The sequence below is a fragment of the Rousettus aegyptiacus genome, unplaced genomic scaffold (assembly GCF_014176215.1).
Source record: "Rousettus aegyptiacus isolate mRouAeg1 unplaced genomic scaffold, mRouAeg1.p scaffold_m13_p_6, whole genome shotgun sequence".
Classification (NCBI taxonomy): Eukaryota; Metazoa; Chordata; class Mammalia; order Chiroptera; family Pteropodidae; genus Rousettus; species Rousettus aegyptiacus.
Window position 1 is genome coordinate 96,655,964 of NW_023416309.1, and position 20,671 is coordinate 96,676,634.

The following is a 20,671-nucleotide window of genomic DNA, read 5'->3' on the forward strand; positions in this document are numbered from 1 at the left end:
GAGAAGAGAGGGATGTGTTGGCAGGGCTCCTCAGCCCCTCTTCCAGCCGCCTCCCCCCACCCCCCACGTACTCTCTTTTGGTGTGGGGTGGGGGGCATTAAATGAAAGGCCCTCCGTCTGGAGGTCCTAGGCTATGGGCATACTAGTTTTTCCTCTCATCCCTGACCTCCTTCCCAGCCCCCAGCAACTTTCCGCCCTGCACCTGAGCCCGTTCCCGGGTCTCCAGAAATCAAGGAGACAAGCTGCCAGAATCTGTACCCTACATCCCCATGCTCCCCTCTCACTGATGACAGGGGGAATGTCCAGCTTGCAGGATACTCTGGGTTGCCTCCCACTTTCAGACACGCTCAAGGACCAGGGTGGTTAGCTGGGTCATGCCACCTGCCTCCAGTTCATTCCCAGGTCATTCTTTGCCCCCTTTCTCAATGGCTAGGATTTCTCTTTGCCTGTATCACTCCTAATTCATTCATGTCCTTCTAGCAAGTGCTTCCAGAGACCCAAGCGGGACCCAGACCCAAACCCTGGGTGCTGCCTTCCTCCATGGAAGTTGTCTGAGGTGGGGGAAGACCAGGAGGCACTGGGCATTCACGTGCCATGGGTTCCAAAACCTTTCTCATGGCTTGTGAAACCTTGTCCCATAGGGATCACTTTTTCACCTTTCCTGGCAATCAGCATTTGGTTGCAGATGGAACCAAGGCTAGATGAACTTTTAGAGGCCAGCTGTAGCTGTTAACTGCAACAGAGCAAGGGAGGCTGGGAAGTCTCCTCATGGGGATCTGGACCTTGGCACTGAATGGGAAGGTTCTCCCTGGGTCTAGAGCTGAACTTCCAACCTTCGATGAGCAATTGCTCCCTGCTTTTGTTTTTAAGTGAATCCTCAGCTAAAAGGGTCATGTGGAAATGAAAGGCTTCCAGAGTTGATGCATAAGTACATCAGGCCCTTCCTGCAGAAAGAGGTCAGCCCTGGCTAGGTTAAAGGTCATGGGTTCATGACCTGGCTCTGACCTCCTGGGCTGTGTGACTTCTGAGGCAGCGGCTGAGCCTGAAACCCAGCACCCCACCCCCTGCTCTGAACCATAAGGGCATGGAACACTGATGTTCTTCCTCTTTGAGGCCCCTGCCTGGTTCATGGCATGCAGAAACCATCTGATGAAGAAACAGGTGTTACTGATAAATGAACACCCGGAGCTTCCGAACCTCTACCTGCCAGATCTGCAGGGAGGGAAAATTCAGGAGTCCCTGACACCCGTTCAGGGCTGGGGTGGCTGCTTTGTCATGAAGACACCCTCTGCTGCCCAGTATTTGTCCTAAATAAATTCCACATTACAAGTAATCTGTAGCCACTTGCATGCCCATGTTTCCAGAACCACCTTGAAGCATGGGTGCTCCAAGCATGCCCTACCTATCCAATGCCCACCCTCCCATGGTGGTGCATCCTTGAGACACAGTTTCCAAGACCTACTGCTACTGAGAACTCTCTCCCCACCCCAGCCATGGAGGGCACAGACCGAACGCAGATGGAACAGGTAAGTTTTATTTGGACTTTCAACTTGTTCAGAGAGCTCAGGGGCCCCTACCTCCCCTTTCCAGTCTCCCTCCCCCATTTCCCTCCCTGGGGGAAAGACTCAAGGTACAATACCATGTGTCTCTGGAGTCCTTAGCCCCTTCCCCACCTGACACACCCCTTCACTCCCCTGCACTCAGGAGGGGAAGGGTGTGAGGAGGTGGGGGGCCTGGAAGAGTTGGATCAGAATGGTACATGCACTGACAAGAGCATCCACTACCACCTGCCTAGGGCTGAGACCCAGGAAGAATGGCAGCGGGGGAGTTGGATTCATCATGGGTGACAGGCTCTTGCCGTAGGAAGCTCCCCACCTCAGCCCCGGGGACCCCTGGTCTCCTGCTTACCCGTCCTTCTGAGGGTACAACTCTGAGGTAGATTTCACAGAGGGAATGTGGGTCGCTAGGGTGTGGGAAGGGGGTTAGCTCTTTTGAAGTTGATCTCCACAGCACCCTGGGCCCATCCTCAGGTTCTGGCCTGGGAAGTGGGGCTGATGACACCCACCCGGCTAACAGAGGCTGAGTCACAAACAGGCTCCAGGGCACCTACGGTGTCAGGGGCTCAAGTGGGGTAAGGGGGGAGGGGGAATCTGCCTTAACAATCTGTGCCTTGGTGCTAGGGGCTCTGGGGGAGGGCACTGGCCTGAAAGGCTGGCACAGATAGTCCCCAGGCCTGAGGGTCATAGTGCAGGGCCCCATAGGGCAGCCTTTTTAGGTTGGATCCTTCCAGTCCTCCAGGGTCCCCCCTCTCCTCTCCCACCTTCCCTATTCCCCAGGGTGGGCAGAGGGGGAGAACAGGGCTGGCCTGCAGGGAATAGCAAGAAACAAAATGTCTCTTTCCCTTAATGGGGGCCTATGCCATGAGCCCTGAGCTGGCCATAGGATGGAAGAACTGGCATCAGTGTGCAGGGCAGGCTCTGGGGCCCCAAAAGGAGGTGTTCCCTGGGCAGAGCACAGCCTGAGAAAGATGGATGTCTGGGAAGGGGGCTGGGGGAGCTCTTGGAGTCATCTGATACCTTCCCCCCTCCCCCAGACCCAAGCACTAGACATCTTCTTGGATCCAACCCTGTTTGAGAACAGAAAAGCAGAGGGAGAGGCTGGGTGGAGTATGCTCCTCCCTGTCCCAGCCCAGATCCCCACCTCCCAGCGGAAGTGACGGACTTGGGGAGAGCCTCGACTGACCTCCTGGGAAGAGCCAGGGCTGAGCGGTGCCTGGACCAGGGAAGATGGCACACATGTTGACTCGGTAGCTAGTGGAGGTATCTGGGGGTCGCAGGGGGCAGCGGCCCCCCACGAGATTCATGCAGCATTCAAAGTGAGTGAGTGTTTGGGGGTGATGGGAGAGGGCAGAGAAACAGCCACTGGGTGGGGGAGGCACCCTAGATCTTGCTGTTCTCCAGGTGGGAGTCAATGTGTTTGATGAGGGCATCATCCGGGTACCCGACAGGGAAACCCAGCTGGCAGAGGGGGCAGCTGCGAATGTCAGAGCCCACTGTCTCCATCAGCAGCTGTAGGGAGAGAGGGAAGTCACTGATGGTCTCCAATCCTCCTTCACCGTCCCCACAGCCCAGCCTGCCCTTTCCCTGGGGCCCAGGGCAGGGAGGGCTGCAACATGCAGAAGGGGTCTGGGCACCCTTTTTCCGCACCAGCTCCCACCAGTTCATCATCCACTCCCTGACCCAGGGCATAAGGTCCCTAGGAGGTATATACTGAAGAGGTATGTATGCTCAGCCTGCCAGAACATCTGTGGTAACGAGGGAAGCCAAGACCCAGACAAGCACCCAGAGTGACTAAGACACGACTGCCAGATAACTCAAAGCAATGGATAATCCCAAACAATGTACAAACCAAAAATAATTTTCTGTCTGGCTTTGGAATATATTTTGGTCCTTCCAGGTGACAAGGGTTGGATCTGACATTCAGGAAACTCATTATTTCAGTGAAATGATAGATCCCTGAGATAGGACTGTCTTCTAAGACAGACAAAAAAGAGCAGGGGCTCTCAGGCCTGATGGAGGGAACCGGATGAGCAGCAGGCCTGTCCCTGTGTCACCCAAGGCTCACAGGGTCAGCATGGCCTTTATCACCAACGTAAGAGTAGATGCCTACTACTGAGCGCCCCACTTAGGTCCTGTGCAGAGGGCGATAGGCTCATGGCCTCCTGCTTAAGAACCCTCTAATGGAATTAGATAATGTAATCACTGTCCTGATTGTGTAGATGAAAAAACTCAGGACCACATGGGATAGGTAAGTTGTCCTAGGTCCCAATTACTAAACATTGGAATCTGGCATCAAAGTCAGGACTTTCAGTGAAGATGGTACCCTTAACCACAAACGCTGAACAAGTTTTAGTGGTATAGACCCCAATTCATGCCAACGAAAGGCCCAAGGAGGCGCGGGGGGGGGGGGGGTCAAAGGAAGGACGCCCAGCCAATCAAGTATGAAGCGAGGGTGGAGCTGTCAGGTGTCTATCACCCACGCGGGTCTCCCACTCACGTTGATGGAGGGCCAGGACTGTGCGTGCTCGGCATGGGCATAGGCCGTGGCCGCGGGGGACTCCGGGATGGGGAAGCCGGCACAGAACGAGGCGCAGCGGATGGTGCCTGCCTCGGGGCTGGGCGGGCTCGGGGGCACGGCCCACTCCTCTTCCTCCGAGGGCTGCTTCTCGAAGCGCAGGCGGATGCCCTCGAAGGCGCGCCGCGGGCTGAGCGGCCTGCCGGGACCGTAGAGCTCGGCGGCGCCATAGGCCCGCGGCTTGGGCAGCGTGGCCGCCTCGGCCTGCAGCCAGGGCGGTGAGGCGCCAGCGTAGCCTGCGCCCTCGGCCAGCTCCGAGTAGCTGCGCCGCCCCTGGAAGCCGGCCTTCGCGTGGTGGCTGGGCGGCTTGGCGTAGCCTCGCTCCACCAGCGTCCTCTCCCCGGGAGGCGGGGGCGGCGGAGGCCGAGGCTGCGGGGCCGGGCAGGCGGGGGTCCCCGGGGAGCGGCGCTGTGGGCTGGGGGACTGGCACGGCGGCGGGGGCACCGGCGAGCGGCGCTGTGGGACGGGCGATGGGCAGGAGGGCGAGGCTGGTGAGCGGCGCTGCTGGGGCGAGGGGCACGGGGGCCCAGGGGAGCGGCGCTGGGGGGCAGGAGACTGGCACGGGGGGCAAGGGGGCGCCGCTCGGGTGGGCGGGGATGGTGAGGGGCACTGGGGGGCCGGGGAGTGGCGCTGCGACAGCGGCGAGTGCCTCTGGCCTGGAAGAGAAGCAGGTCCAGGTCGTCAGGGGACAGTGGTGAGGAGAGATGTCAGAAATGGGGAGCCAGGGGCTTGCCTGCGACCAAAGCCCACCCACTCTCCTCTACCAATGCGAGTGAAAAAGGACCAGGCACAGGAAAAGCAGCAGAGGGTGGCCCCAGGATGCAGGATGGTAGCCATAGCTCCCCTCACCTCGGTCCGGCCTGGCCTCCCCTCCCTGCCCCATCTCACCACCACTCCGGGCCTGCTCCTGCAACAGAGTCCTCAAGATCCTCCCCTGCAGGGAACTCAGCTCCCTGAGCCGGCCCAGCTCCTCTGTCAGCTCGGTGTAAGCCAGCGCCAAATTCACTCTGAAAGATACCCCAGTCCCCTCAGGTCACAGCTTGACCCCAGCCTGTCCTGACCCTGAGGTCAGAGGGCAAAGAGCAGGGAAGAGGAAGGGGAGTATGGGTTTACTGTCACAACCGTGGAGCAGGAACTGGCTCTGCCCCAGCATCTGGCCCTCTCCTCCCCTCCAGGGCCCTGTAGTCCAAGTGCAGAAATCCTCTTGGGCTTTAAAGTCCACGTTAAATGCCACCTTTTCCAGGGAGCCTCCTGCTAACAGTACCTGGGGCTAGGGCAGAGGCTCCCAAACTATGGACTGGGGCTGGGGAACTCAGTGATTCCCAAGAGCCCCTGAATCCCTATGTCACTAAGCACTGTCTGTGGCCTGAAAACATCTTACACAGGTATGTGTGAATGTTTTTCTAATTTGTACAGTAGCTGTGATGAAGAAAAAGACAGATTCATCAAAAAGCTGCACTGAATTTATAGTAGCTTTTGTCAGTGTGAATTTTCTCAAAAAGCACATACTAGAAATGGAAGCAAAATATGTGTGTTGGGGGCAGCGGGTCCATGAAGAACCTTCACCTTTATAGGCTGGAGACCACTGCTGCACAGCCAGCCTATAAAGCGCCCCATTCCATAAATGAAGACGAGGCCTCCTGCCTCGGCAGAGATGCCAATTGATAAACCTGAACCCGAGTCTGTGCAGTTCTAGGTCCATTGCCCTTGCTTCTGCCTCAAAGTTGCCTCTGACCTCCTTTCAGCCTTGCACCTCCCAGGAGCTCCAGGGAGCCCTTTAAGCAGAGATCTCTGTAAACAGCTGCTGTGCACCACACACTTCCAGGGAGCACCACTCACACTGAACACTTATCTAAGGTCACCTTGTTCTGGAACTCCACTGGAAGTTCCTCGAAGGTGTGGATTTTATCACTGTATTTCCATTGCCAGCACCCTCCCTGTCCAGGGCTTGGTACCCAGCAGATGTGCAGTAAATAAATAATGAACTGAGCCTCTCCATGCATTTTTCTTTCTTCTTCCCTTTCTTCCTCCACTTCCTGCTCAGATCTTCTGGGCATCCACCTTCACAGAGCTGGAACAGACTCTGAGCTTGGCAAAGACTTCACCTGCTTCCTTTCCCTTTGGGTCGCTTTGACCCAGAACCTCTGAAGGTTATCACTCTGAGCATTGTACCACCCCTCTCTTCCCTGCTGGCCTACGCACCTCCAGGGAGCACCTTCCTGACCTCACGTGAGGCTCTGCCGTGGCCTTGGGTCACTGCCTTCACCTCTGTTCTGGGCTTGAATAGAGCCTGGGAAGCAGAGGTTTTGGTTTTCTTGGATCCAAGGCCAAAAGGAACTCTGGAATGCTGTGGAAATTGAAGCTGGAAGGAAGTGGCACTCCAAGGCTCAGCCACTCCAGGTAGATCTCTTCACAGGGGAGGCCCTTTAGCTCCAGGAGCTGTAGGGCCCTGGGCAGGAATGGGATGGGAAGTTCTCCAGACCCTGAGGGCCCTGCCTCCATCCCATGATAAGAGACACGTGAGAGAGGATGTATGTGGACGGGAGGGAGTGAAGGTAAGTGTGAAGCCAGTATGATAAGTGTGAGGAGCACTGAGAGTTTGTGTGTGTGTGTCTGACCCCAGAGGAGAAGAGGGGAAGTCATGAGGTTAGGGCTTCAGAAGGCAGGAAAAGCCGAGGTACTGAGGGTAGACAATGACTGAGCTCCCTTGCTCTCACTCTCCACTCTGGTGGTCTCTCTCTCAGCAGTCCTGGGGCAGAGTGGGGCGGTGGGGGAGACAACAGCCCTGCCCACAACAAAACTATTTTTAACCCATTTGGGCCAAAGCCAAATTACTGCAAACAGGCTAGGATTCTGGGGGACAAGCCTACTTCCTAGGTGGGGAAGAGTGCTCACTATCTGATGGTAGGCAGGGATGGATAGGAGCAGAGAGGAAGGAATCCCTTTGGGAACCCTTGCTGAGGTGCTACAACCCTCAATCCCATCACATCTCAGCCTTTGCGTTTGCAAACTGTGTCCTGTGTCCCCGACCCTGATCTCCTGGGCCTGTTGGAAAAAATGCCATCTCCCCCATTAGACTGGAAAGTCCAGTCTGTGTATTCTGTGTTAAATTGGGACTCCCCAACAGAAGGCTTCCCCCTTCAGGCCTGGGCAATCTGAGGGCAGGAGCTGTTTCGCCCATCAGACTGGAAGCTTTTGGAGGATCATGCTAACCCCTTCATGGTGAGGGTGGAGGGGTTCTGGGCAGCACAACGATATAGAGTGTCCTCTAACCAAGCAGCCACAGTTTCTCTCCCCATCCGCAGTCACTGCTGTATCTCAGGTGACAGATACAGGTCGTCGCCTTCACACCCTGCCTCGGAGATCTCACCTGCCACACTCAGTTCCCAGGCCCCTATTTCTCCCCTGCTTGCCCTACTCCCCTTGTCAGGAGCTAGCCCAGTTTCCACCGCCCAGCTCCTGGCGCCCTCCTCACAGGAAAACAGACAGGCAAGAAACGGAAGGAAGGAGCCCCTGGCTCAGAGCGTCTAGCCCCTCGCAGCTCTGACCTGGGTTCCTGGGGCAGGCGAGGACTGTTCTCCTGGAGCCACAGGCCACCTTTGCAGAGACCTCGAGACTGGGCAAGGTGGTGGGACCTGACCTCCTGATGCCCTATGACCCTCTGAGACTTCCCCTTTCACTGGGCATCTCTCCTTACTTCAACAAGCACAGGCCCAGGTTGTGAAATACATTAATGACCTAAATGACTCACATTAGAAAACACTGCCAATTCAGTGGAAAAAAATCTCAACTTCACAACACAACTAAGAGCTGCACACGTGCACCTGAATGAATGCACCTTCCATTTCCTGGCTTCCTGGCCCATACCTGAATGCTATTTTCCACCATTGCAACTGTCCAGGAAGGATAGGTCTGGTGAACAGCAGCAGACGGCTGCATTTGGGGGCTTCTTCATTGCTTAAATTATGGGGAAATTTCTGAGTCTCAGAACCTGGGAGGGACCCAAGGAGAAAAGGATCACAGATAATCTGTATGAGTGCTTATCGCAGGTCAGGTGTTGTACTAAGAACTTGACTTGATCTTCACAACAACCCTACACTGTTGTCACTTTTATTTCCATCTTACAAAGGAGAAAACTGAGGCTCCCAGAGATTAAGCACTTGACCAAAGTTATAAAGTCTAGTGGTAATGGAATTGCTGGAACTCCGACCTCCTGGATTCCAAAGTCCAGGCTGCTGACCACTAAGCTATATCCTACCTTTCAAAAGCATCAGGAAAGGAGGAAAGGGAGAGATGGGAAGGCAGCAGAAGGAAAAGATGAGGAGGAGAAAGAGGCTGGGCACCTCCAAAGTGGCCTGGGAGCCCTGAGCACTGCCACCCCTGCCCTGGGAGGGGAGAGGAAGGTGCCAGACACATGTGGAAGCGGAAGACCAGGGCTAGTAAGAGGCCGCTTCAAGGTCACATAGCAGGGATTCAAACATGCTCTTGGCACCTCAGCCTGCTGAGCTGGCACCTTCAGAGGAGCCAGAGTGCAAACAGCAGGGCTGGCAAGAAGGAGAACACTCTCCGCTGGAAATCTTTCCACCCTTCATTGACTTATCCTTTCATTCATTCTTTCTGCAAGTAATTCTGCGATCTCAAAACTTCATCTGGAAAGAATAATCTTCACTGTTGTCGATAAAGTTACTGAGATGAGAAAGGTTAGAGACCCAAGTATCCATCTCTATAAAAGGCTTCTTTCTGCCCCACACCAGCTGGGAGATACATGAGCTGCCAATGGAGAGACTTCCCCAGGGAAGTTCACTGGGTGCCTGTGCTACACTGGTGCCACAGTGAGGATGCCTCAGGGTTGGAATCCAGGCCAGATTTGGGTCATGGATTAGAACTAGGGATGGGCATGAGGTCAAGATTAAGGCTGGGGTGAGAGTCAGATTAGGGCTGGGGCTGAGAGTTCATTTTCCTTTGGGATCATTTTGAGTGGGGGTCAGGATGAGTCAGGGATGGGATCAGTTTCAGGGTTAGGGCTGGGATCAGGGCCAGAACTAGCCATGGGGTCACAATCGGCAGCTGCCTCAGAATCAGGAGGAAAACAGAAATCCAGCATTCTCTGTCCTTCCATCTTTACCCATAGCTGCCCTCAGCTGCCTCCTGCCACCTCACCCCTGTGGGTAAATTTAGGGACCAAACTTTCCACTACACACAGGCACACCCAGCATCAGGCTTCCAGTCCGACCCTTGGGGAGGGGACCACAGGCACCGGGCCGTGGAGCGGACTTGAGGTTGCGGGCCAGGGGGAGGAGGAAGTCGCTTTGCAACAACCCACTTCCTTTCAGGCGCCTTGAGCCCCTTCACGCTCCTCGACCAGCTATGACTTGCGGTCCACAGAGCCTGGCTCTTCATGGCAGCCCTGCCACACTTCCAGCACAGCCAGAAGTTCACTGTGTCTACACAGCCTCCCCTATGCTATCAAACTGAGCAGCCCACAGAGAGGCTGGGAACCAGAGTCCTTGTTTAGGTGGGGTGCGCCGCACATCCCAATTTGCCCAGGACTGTCCTGATTCAGACCAGTTGTCCCAGCATAATTATTAATAATGCCCCCTTTCACTTTCAAAAGTGATGGGGTTCGATCAACGAATGATCTGGTCACCCCTCCTATAAGGGCTTTCGACCTGAAGAAGAACCTGAACCGGAAAAACACCACGCAGGTACTCTCATCTCATTTGCTCAGGACCTGCTTGGTATCTGTACTTCTTTGGTTACTTAACTGCTTTGTACCTCAGTTTGCTCAGCTGTAAAAGAGGACAATACCTTCACAATTTTTCTTTTTTTTTTTAAAAAAAGAATTAAATGAGATTTGGTCGGTAAATTGCCTCGCATAGTGTCTGGCATGGATGAAGAACCAAGGGAGTCCCCAGGAGATGGGTGGAGATGGGGAAACTGTTGTGAATCTTTTTTTTTGGAGATACCAGCTCAGTGACTCTCATTGAAGAATGAGAGGAGGATGTGGAGTTTCCTATGTAGGGAGAGAGCGTGGGCAAAAGCTGCTCTCTGCCTCTGCAGGGAAAGGGCCAGAGACCAGTTCAAAGCCCACCAATCCCTCAGACCACAATGAGGTGGGAGTGGTGGGCCCCAACTTCAGAACCCTTCCCCACTGGTGGGGAGCCCCCAGGGCTGCAAGTACTCAGGGGTTAATTCCTGTGAGGGTTGCCAGGTGCCCTGGCTGAAGGAGACTTGAAAGAAAGGAAGTAGGGAGGGTGAGAAGCATGAAGGGGGAGGCCCTGGGCCCGCAGCTTCTGGGGCATGAGGCTAAGCTCAGGGTACATGGGGGTCTCCGACTTCCGTCCTGACCCACCCCACACTGCCCTTGACCTCTGTGCAGAGTTTCCATCCTCTCTCTCGGAGTTCACACTTCTCCCCCACCACTAACCGCAGCCCACGCAGAGGCTTGTGGGCGGAGAGAGGGGTATGGGGGGTGGGTGGAAAAGGGCTCAAGCTGCAGCGCTGAGCCCCCCACGTTGGGAAAAAAGAAAGACCTATAGTTTTCCTCCTCATCACTCAAACTGAGCCCCATGTCTTCTCATGGTGGACCCCTTGCAGATGAGCCTCCTCCTTACTGAGCCCTCATTCCTCTCACTGAACCCCTGCCCACCAGGGACGCTTCACCCCCTAAAGGAGCCCCCTCTCCACAATTTCCCCTCCACCCTCAGAACTGGTCACACTCTCAGAAAGGCCTATGACTCTGAGCTGGGCGCAGAGGGGAGGGGGCTGCGGGTTCTGCACCTCCTATCTCGGCTGGGACCTTTCTGGGATCCTTACCTCCCAGAGCATCTTCAGGAGCAGGGTGGTCTCCACTCCTACCTCCTTCCTCATCATTGCCTTTGGTCCCTGAGTGACCCCCAGAGGCTCTTCCTCTGGGGACTTTGTTCCCCTGGCCACTGGCCACCAGGTGCTGGGCTAACCAAAAGGGAGGGAAATCTTGCCCAGAGGTCAGACCTGGAGGGATGAGCTCTGAGCCCCGGCCACAAAGGAACACTGATGACCAGAGCTTGTGGGCCAGGGGCTGGAATGGGAGGGACTGGGAAACCTTTGGGCTGGGACTGCCTCTCAGGCCTGCCCCCCTCAGGATAAGCAGGACCTGTGGAGGAGAATTAATAGAGGCAGGAGCAGTATTGGGGCGGGGGTGGCTATCTTAACAGCCAGGACTCTCTCAATACAACTGGCTGCCCTGGAGGTGTCCAAGCTGAGAATGGGGAAGAACCTTGCGGGGACACAGGAGTTTCCCCCATAAGAGTCGACCAAACTCCAGAATTTCCGTGGTGCTCTTGTTAGCTTTCGAAACCCCACCTGAATAATCCAGCCCTTCAATTCCTCTCCTAGGTAAACAGGCATGTAAAATTCCCACTAGCCTGGAGGGTCAGGCAGAAGTAGAAGGAAGAGGAGGGGCGGGCGGGGGAAAGTGAGCTGACAGCAGGTGACTGAGGCTTCCTCAGGTGGGAGGACAGGGGAGGGAGCACCCGGGAAGCGGCCTATTACCAAAAGGAGCTGAGTTTATAAGAAAATAAAACTACCGGGGGAGTGAAGACTTCCTCTGAGAATTAACTCTTGCCAAGCTGGGGCTGTCCAGAGATGTTGGGCCTCGAAGGAAATGTGGGGCTGGGCAGGTAGGGCCTGACTGACTCCAGGGCAGAGGTCCAGGAGCCCCTCGGGCAGAACCTGAACCACTGGGACAAGGGGAAGAGCCAGGAGGTTAAGGGAGGTAAGATGGCTCAGGCCAGCTCCAGAGCACAGTCCAGCTCCCTCTGGCCAAAGGGACTGGTGGGGCAGGTGCCTTGGGTGGGAAGGAACATGGCTCTTCTGGCCAGAATAGCAGACTGGAGGATCCGACCTCCAAAAGCACCTTATGGGAGGGCTTCTATTTTACTCACGCATGCACAGGCTTAGCCCCTGGGATCTGCCGTCCCTCCTCGGCCCTCACCCCTATCACCTTCCTCTCACATCTCTCAGCAATGACTGACCTCTGAGCCCCTGAAGGAAACCTGAGGCCGGAGAGGGGAAGTCACTAAAGCGAAGCCACTCAGCAGCCCAGCAGCCCTGGATTCAAAGCCTGGCTGTTCAGGCCCCTGGTCTGCCATAGAAGTTCTCCCTTAGAGTTCAACAAACTAGGAGAATCTTCACCGCTGGTCTTCTAAGAGCAGTTGGACTTGGTGACCCATAAAAGGCCCTGCGGTGTGACTTTTGGGGCAAGCTAAGATTCTAGAATGTGTGTGTGTGTGTGTGTGTTCCGGGTCTAGGCACACAGGCAAGGATGAGCTCTGAGCCCTGGCCACAAGCTAGGGCGGACCCTCTCCACAGAGGCCCCCAACGCCCCATAGCAGACTAGCTAAGGGGTACCACCCACCAGTCCCACAAACTGGGTTCTCACCCCCCAGCTATCACAGCTCCACCCAGGCTCTCGCCCCAGGGTGCAGAGGGAGGTGAGGGGTATCTCCAACTGGCCAGAAGCTGGGAGGAAGGCAAGGAGGAAGCCTGCTGGGGGAGGACCCCTGGGGTGTTATAGCTGGGTATGCCCTATGATAGGGGGTGAGTTCCTGCCCCTCTCTGGGCCTTGGTCTACCTCTCCAATGAAAGTAGGGAGTATGTGCCACATACCTCATCTCGGGCGAGAGGGGTTAAGTGGAAGGAGATTTGCATTCTATTTCTCAGAAAGCGGGAGCGGATGAGTTGGGTGCAGATGTGAAAGGCATCAGGCTCTCTGCTGCCAGCTGCCGCTCCCCTCTCCCTTGCTGCTCAGTACTGCCCCAGAAGCCCCTGCCATTAGGCTCCCCACTGACACAGCCCCCTCCCTACTTCCTGTTGCCCCTCTTTCCCGGCAGGATTCCAAAGGGACACCCCAACAGAGTATGCTCTAATTCCCCTCAAGTAAGCTCCTCCAACCCTAAGCCTCGGCTTTCTCCTGAGATAGAAGATGAGGTACCACAAATCCTGAAAGAGAGCATCTCCTTCCTCCATGTCGGGAGGGGAGGGTTAACCCAACTGGCTGGGCCTTGTTACTTGGACAGAAAACGCAGCACCAGAGAGGCCCAAAAACTCACTAGGAGACACAGAACACAGCAGCAAAAACACTGAGGAAGCTTCTCTTAACCCCTGACATCCTGAGAAGACACAGGCTTGGGTTCCAGAGGAAAGTAAATGGAACCTCCCTGAACCTGATCACCCCAAAACCTCACTCCTTCCTGTGAAAGATGCAGAGGCACACAAGCAATTCAAACCCCACAGCCCTGCCAGCTTGGAAGAGAGGTCCCCCAAACAATGCCAAGGGGGGGATGTCAACTAAATGGGGGACCTGGGAAATGCCACCCCTGGGTTGTAGAGGTCAAGAAGAAGAGGATTACAGACATGACTTACTGATCATCCCCAACTCTTTTCACCCACGCCATGTCCCGCTCCGACTGGTTGGAGGCCAGATCCTAAGGGGGAAGATTGAGAGGTCAAATACCAACCTCGCCTTGCCTGGACTCCCCTTCTCTACTATTCCCAGGACTGGTTTATACCCGGTGAAGAAGTCCAGAACCTCTAAAGACTGTTTCCAGCAGCCTCTAGACTTTTGTGGAGCCCTGGAGGTGCCAGAGCAGGGGCCTGGGGTCAGTGCCCATTGCCATTTACCTGGGCCCGGGTCTCCTGCAGCTGCTTAAGCTCCTCCTGTAGCCGCTCGCACTCAGCCTGGAGCTGCTCCTCCCGAAGCTGAGCCCCCCGCGCCTCACCCTGGGCAGCCTCCAGAGCCTCTTCCAGACGTCTCCGCTCCAGCTCACTCATACTCGGCGTGGGGCCTGGCCAGCCTGCTGGCAGGGGAGAGGATAGTGTCAGGCTGGGTCCAGCTGCTGGGCACCCTCCACTGACTCCCCCCAGATCAGCACGAAGTGCAAGAGGTGAGTGAGGCCTGCAGCATGAGGAATCCAAGAGAGACAGCTACCCCTGGATGAAAGATACCTCTACTGAGGGCAATGAGGAAGGAGGGGCCGAGCTGCTTTTTCTAATCCACTTGGAGTCCAGGGAAAAAATAAGATGGCCTCTTGAAAGCTTTCGTAGGCCAGACTCAAGTCTCAGAGCATCCCCAGGGGCCTCTCCTAATCACAATCTAAGATAGGCAGGGGGACACTGGGTGGGGGTGCCCTCTGCTGACATCTATAGGAATTGCATGGGGGTAGCCAGGGATGAGGGAGTTGAGAGAGATGTGTCAGTGACAGAAATTGGGGTAATAGTGCATGAAGTGAGGGAAGAGGTGGCAAGGAGGGATGAGTGATTTTGGGGGAAATTTAAGGCATTATAATGAGGTGCTGACCACCTGAGAAGCTGGAGGTGTCTATGGTGTTGAGGGGGTTGGTTTGGTTTTGGGAATTGGGGTAGGGAAACCAGGGATCACTGAGATCTCACCGTGACTCAAGCTAGATCCCCCTCTCAGAGCCAAGTAGTGCAGGTCCAGATCAGCACAGGGCGGGGCGGGGGCAGGCGGGGGGCTCAGGCTGGAGAAAGCTGCATCCTGGAGGCCCTGCTGCTGCCGCAGCTGCTGCTCCAAACCACAGATCTGCCGCAGGTGGGTCTCCACCAGGGCCCGCTGAGGGGGGAGACAAAGAGGTGAGGGTCTGCGCAGGGCTAGAGTGTTGCTCTGGACCCCCAAATCCTGGACTTCACCATGTCTGGATAGCCATCACCCCCAAACTGAGCACAGGCCCCGGGTCACACATCCCACCTCTTCCCTCCAAGTGGCCAGGAGTGCAAGGTCTTCTCTCCCAGCAACTGCAATGAAGATGTTTCCAGCTACTGCCCCTAGCAAGGCAGAAGCTAATGCTTCTTCCACATCACTAACACACAGGGACACCTATAAGAACACTTGGCCCCCTGTCCAGATACTGCTACCTCCTCAGGACCGTAGTAGCTTTCATTTGCATATGTGACAACCATTCTGGTTTCATCTACCTCATCTGTAACATGGGGATAACCAGGTCTACCACTTAGGTTTGTTATAAGGATGAAAATGAGTAACTTTAACCAAAGAGATAAGTGAGTGTTTATGATTATTAAAGCAAAGCATTTTTACATGAATGCAAACAATAGCTCAAATAGGTTGTTTATTTGCTCCACTTTTCAGAGGCAGGACAGAGGCTAAATGCCATAGGTAACAGCTAGGAGTCAGCAGAGACCATGTCTCCTGATTTGGACTCCTGCCCACTTGCTCACATGCATGGCCATATCCTGACCCAGAATCACACACATGCCAAGATCCATCCCAGCAGCCAGAGACACTTCTGGTCACCTCTGCCTTCACCTGCACAGCCTTCCAACCATGGTACCAGAGGGTCGACCCAGCAGGAGACCCAAACATGTACACAGAGACACAATGTTCTATAAGATCACTCACACAGTCACCTCCTGTCACTGCATGGTCACTGCATGGCCAGGATGTACACAGTCACTCACAACCTGTACTATACTCACAGCCCCACTCACAAGGCCAAAGAGACACGCATGAACACAGCAGTGTGCACATCGCAAGCACACGCACATGGAATGGCATGCAATCACACAACCAGGGTCATACCCTCCAGCACCCCAGCCTCCTGGGCCTCACCATCTCCCCCAGCTCTGTCTCCAGGTCGCTCTTTTCCACACAGAGTTTCTCATAAGCCTGGATCATCTCCCCGAGCTGTTCTTCCTGCTCCTTATTCTTCTGTAACTGGATGGGACCCAGAGGGGTGGGATGCATGACAGTCAGGCCCATCCTTGACTTGGAGCTGAGTAGCTCCCTGCACCTCCCAACCCCACCCTCAGCACTGAGTGAAGGGGCGGGAGGAGCTGCAGCCAGCTCTAGGAAGGATCATAGCCATCTCTGATCAAGGGAATAGAAGGCCAGAGGCTGGGGAGTGGGGATCGTGTCAGAGATTGATTGGAGCAAGGAGTTCGGGGAAGGCTAGAAGGCCTACAAGGGGCTTACCTCATGCTGGAACTGGTTGAGCCGTTGCTGCAGGCTGACCTTCTCCACCTCCAACAGGGAGCCATCCTTGATTTCATACAGAGAGAAGCTGTGCTCTTCTCCAAAGTCATTGATCAGTGGGTACTGCGGGTGGGGCAGGCCCTCAGGAGAGCTGGTGCCCAGCTTCCTGCCCAGGCTTCAGCCTCACTGTGCCCCCACCTCACAACCTGCCTCAGAGTCCTCGCCTCTCCCTCCCCTATCCAGTGGGATCTGTACATCCCAATTCCCATGCGCCTGTAGGCGGCACCCACTAACCAGATCGCTTTTAGATCTAAAGTCCCGCCACTCCAAAGCAGATCCCTCCTGATCCTTTCCTAATTGGCACTGGGCTCTCTGGAGTTCCCATCCAGAGCAGCCACATCACTCGTGGGTGACCCTCGAGTTCCGAGAATCTGTACCCTGACCTCTCTTTTGGATCCCCAATTCACTCAATAGCCGCCCTCCCCAACCAGACCCCCTTCATCTCCAGGTTCTGACCTTGATCTCATAGACTTTGAGGCGGCGGCGGAGGGTGGCATTCTCCCTCTCCAGGCCCCCTAGCCGCTCCTTTATGTCTCCATAGGCTGTGATGAGGGCAAAGTGGGAGGCAGAGCACATGTCTCCCCCAAGTGAGGGGTCTCCGGGGGCATCCAGCCACACCTCACTGGGCCCCAAGGCCTCCTGGGTCAGGATGCTGATGTCATCCTCAAACATGGACTCCATGGCAAGGGTCTGGGCTTCGGCCCCCACTGGGCCACCTGGGAGAGCACAAGCAATAGTGGAAAGGGCAGCCTAAACCATGTCCCTGATACCCCTTCGTCTGGCCCGAGGAGCCTGTGGGCAGCTAAAATGCAGTCTGGTTGTGCCCCATCTCCCACAGTCCCCTCCAGACTATCAAGCCCTATTTCTTCTTCTCTGTGACTTTTGGGGGAAGGTGATGAAACCAGGTGAAAATTTGGGGGTGGGGGTGACAAGCAGGGACAAATAAACCAGGCTAGCAGCAGGGGAGGGCTCCTTCCGGAACCTAGGGAGACCAGTGGACAGGAGAGAGTTGCCTTCCCAGAATAGGGCCCAGACAGGGGTCTGCCTTGACTCATCCCTCAGCCCCATCTCCACCCCAGGCCTCACTTCCCCAAATACCTCTCTGCCAAGCTCCTCATCCCAGGCTTCTGGCACCCCTGGCTCTTCCCTAAGGAAGGTGTAGTGCTTCTGGGAGGGTCAGCCCCACCACTGTCAGCATGTCCTCTGCTGGGCCCCCGCCCAACTTCCTAGCTTCCTCCTGCAGGATCCCAGAGTTCAGGAACAGGAAATGCCTCCCCCACTCACACCCAGGCTGTGGCAACCCTCCAGGCCTTCCTCGCCCCTGACCTGGGACCCACAGGAAGTCCTCCCTGAGTGTCAGAGGATACACAGAGAAGGGCGCTCCGAGAGAGGACTAGGGCCAGGGTGAAAAGGGCCACCAAATAATTCCCTAGCTGGCCCTGTGGGCTTGCCCACAGGGAAATTGGGCAGCTCTGGGAGGGGACTGGAATGACTCAGGGCTCCCAAAAGAGTAGGCTAGGCAAGGGGGTGCCTGTGTACTTCTCCTGGCCCTGTTTATGAATGTGTCTGTGGTTGGCATGTGTGGGTGTGTGTGTGTCTGTGAATGAGTGTAGGTGTGTCACAGTCAATGAGTGCCTTCGTGGGGCTGCGGGTGGCAGTCGGGATGGAGTTGGGAAGTGGCCGTGTTTGTATGTGCGCTTGTGTGCACGCGTGCGTGAGCGTGTGTGAAGGGTGGGCACGTTCAGGGCCGTGTGTCACGTGAGGCACTATGGGAATGTCCGAGGTGTGTGCGCGCGCGTCGGAGCCCGTGAGCGCGTAGGAGAGGGGGCTCCTGAGGTGTGAGTTGAGACAGTGGGGTCCGCGACCTCCCAAAGCTGGGCAGTGGAGCCCGAGGTGAAGCCGGCACAGGCCCAGCCCCCGCGCATCCCCCACCCTGCTTTCCCTATTAAGTGCCAGGGAAACGCGTGTGACCAGGTCTGAGTAAGGAATGTGTGCGCGTGTTTGTAGGGATGGCCCCACCTTTAACTCCTTCCTCCCCAGGCCCATCCCCCCCCAACTCCGCTTGCCAGCGCTCACCACACACACCCCCCTACCCGACCCCTGCCCACCACCTCGGGCCCAACTCCACCAGCGGGATTCTGTCCCCCGGGGCGCCCGGACAACTGTTCCCTTCCGCATTTCCCCCTCTGCCCAGCAGCCCCGGGTGAGCGCCACAGAAGGTGGATGGGGAAGCGGGGGGGTGGGGTGGGGGGGGAGGGTGCCTCCTCGGGCCCGGGCCCCTTCTGCGGCTCCTTTAAGAGCCGCCCTTTAAACCCCTTCAGCTCCTCCGACAAAAATTATCGCCCCTCCCATCTCGGGGGCTGAGACCACGCAGCCCCCTCCCCCGCTGCTGGCCCGGTCCGGAGTCCGTCATCCCCGGGCCGGGGTAGGGGCTCCAGTGGCGGTGCGGCCTGAGGAGCGGCGGAGCAGGGCGAAACGGGGGTATGCGGGCGGCCGACGTCGGACCCTTCCCCGCCCGGCCATCCTGGCCCCACTGCTGGCCAACCTCCTCCCATCCCCCTCCCGCGACCCCCGGGGGCCGGCCTCCGGCGCCGCTCCCCTCCTCCGCCCAGCCCCGCCGGGGACTCACAGCTGCCGCCGGTTCCTGCTTGTAATCGCAGCTTACCCCCTCCGCCTTCTCCCTCCCCAGACGGGCACTGGTGCCCCCACCCCCCTGGCACCGCGCTCTGCTCTCGCCCTGTCGCCGCCGCCGGGTCTCTCCCCACCCCCCACCCCTCCCCCCAGCCCCCCTCCCTCCCGCCCTCCCTCCCGCCCCGCTCCTCCTCCGCCGCCGCCGCCTCCTCCCCTCCCCGGTTGCTCCGGGTTTCTCCAGCTGGGGAAGCGCCCCTGACCCTGCCAAAGCCCCCCGCGATACGGCCAGGCTTGGCAGCGCGCCCGGCGCCCACCAGCTCCCTGCCGCGCCGGCCAGCGCCTCCCTAACGCGGTGTGGTTTGGCGTGGGGCGGTGTATGTTGGGGGCGTCTGCGACCTCGCCAGGGCTCAGGTGTTGCTTTGATTTTTGTTTTGGGCTGTATATTTTGGGGGAAAGTGAGCGTATTTAATTATTATTATTACTATTGTTATTTTTGGTCTTTGCTCTTTCGAGAAGGAAAATAGTAGCAATGCTCTTGGGCATTGCTTATAATAAATACACCGACCATAGAATACAGTCGGAAAGATTAGAGTTAAATCAGGAACTTTAGGACGCGAAAGTTAACTAAGGAGGTCAAAGGTTCATTTAGGAAGGGGTACAGCTTTCCTTCCCGCTACAAAATCCCTTTCCCCAACACACAGAAGCACCCATAGGCCAGCAAAATGAAGAAACAACAAATTTTACTCTTTGCATAAAGATTATTTGAGCACCTGCCAAACTATTGAGCAGGAGATGCAAGTTTTTTTGTTTTAGGTTTTTTTTTGTTGTTGTCGTTGTTTTGCTACTCTCCCACTGTGGCCTTAGACAAGTTACTTAACCTCTCTGAATAAATTTGGAGATAATTCCCAACCCCTACAACCATGTGGGAAGAATGAGGATGAGAGCTAAAAGTGCTCTATGACACTACAGGTATTAAGTCATTTTGGTGAGCTTGAATGCAAGTAGCAAATGATGGGGGAAAGGAGGACTCTGGCTAATCCCTGGCAAGCCAACCCTGGAAGCAGGGTATAGGTTGGGGAAGCGGCGGGGGGCTTTAGCTGTCAAGTATCCCATCTGGAAGGATGGTTCATGCTGCTAGGACTTGAGTCTACCTTTTTGGCTCTTCAGGGGTGGAGGGATGAATCTGGAAGGGGAGATGAGTGAGTTTGGAAAAGCAGCTGCCATCTTGCCCCACACTACAGAGAAGATAAGACTGAAGGGTGAGCTTCTCCCATGGGAGCCAGCAGCTGGACTGTGTCTCTTCAAAGAAGGAGGTTCTCACTGGCTTCCTTCTCCTCCTGCTGGGTTTCTTTTATAGTCCAAAATAGGAAGGCAGCTCAGCCACTTGCTCTCTAAAAGCACTAGCTTTCTTTGAGCCATGTGGGACAACCCATTTGCCCTCTAGATATGAAAGATACCCAGCTAGGACATCCATCATCCCACTAATCTCAAAGGCTAGGCAGGTGTCACCTTCCTTAATGCTGTACAAGTTATCTTCTGAAGCAGAAGACTAGGTAAAAGATTGGAGTGAGGCTAGAAGATGTGGGGCAGTCTCTGAGGCCTTGACAAGTATGGATTTGGCCACCAACTGGACCTGTGAAACTGGCAAGTCCTCCCTCACTGTAAAAGGTAAAATGGGTCCAGCTACCACCTGAGCACATACTCCAGTGGATGAGTTGTCAGCTCCTGCCACTGCAGGGCTGCTCAGAGAATAGGCCTGAATCACAGACAAATGGTTTTAACCTGGGTTCTGAGTGGTTGGCAAAAGCCCAGCAGAGATGAGGCCTGTTATAGGCGACCCTAAAGTACCCCAACCCC

At 56.0% G+C, this 20,671-nt stretch overlaps 1 protein-coding gene across 7 annotated transcripts; it reads right to left on the bottom strand.

Moving 5' to 3' along the window:
• Positions 1 to 1,513: 1,513 nt before the first annotated feature.
• On the bottom strand, positions 1,514 to 18,948 carry TBKBP1 (TBK1 binding protein 1). 7 transcript variants are annotated; one of them, XR_004951541.1, is made up of 12 exons: positions 18,813 to 18,933; positions 17,282 to 17,420; positions 16,640 to 16,899; positions 16,124 to 16,246; positions 15,761 to 15,865; positions 14,566 to 14,746; positions 13,798 to 13,973; positions 13,540 to 13,601; positions 5,023 to 5,141; positions 4,057 to 4,790; positions 2,743 to 3,068; positions 1,514 to 2,626 (listed from the first exon to the last, which is right to left on the bottom strand). XR_004951541.1 is itself a non-coding variant. In XM_036223489.1 (11 exons), the coding sequence occupies exons 3-11, from the start codon at positions 16,862 to 16,864 to the stop codon at positions 2,940 to 2,942; spliced, it is 1,797 nt and encodes a 598-aa protein (XP_036079382.1). In that variant the 5' UTR covers positions 16,865 to 16,899; positions 17,282 to 17,420; positions 18,813 to 18,933; the 3' UTR covers positions 1,514 to 2,939. The 7 variants fall into 7 exon arrangements, 6 of the variants coding, with proteins under 6 accessions (XP_036079382.1, XP_036079377.1, XP_036079381.1 ...); XM_036223489.1 differs by having other exon boundaries at positions 1,514 to 3,068; positions 16,124 to 16,189; XM_036223484.1 differs by having other exon boundaries at positions 1,514 to 3,068.
• Positions 18,949 to 20,671: the final 1,723 nt, after the last annotated feature.

What these genes read in the sequence shown, in the direction of transcription:
- TBKBP1 (XM_016164801.2), bottom strand. Translation starts at nt 16,864, where the DNA reads ATGGAGTCCATGTTTGAGGATGACATCAGCATCCTGACCCAGGAGGCC. An exon ending in AGACAGAGCTGGGGGAGATG is followed by an intron (nt 14,747 to 15,760) that starts GTGAGGCCCAGG and finishes CTCCCCCCTCAG; the next exon opens with CGGGCCCTGGTGGAGACCCA. An exon ending in AAAAGAGTTGGGGATGATCA is followed by an intron (nt 5,142 to 13,539) that starts GTAAGTCATGTC and finishes GGTATCTTTCAG; the next exon opens with AGTGAATTTGGCGCTGGCTT.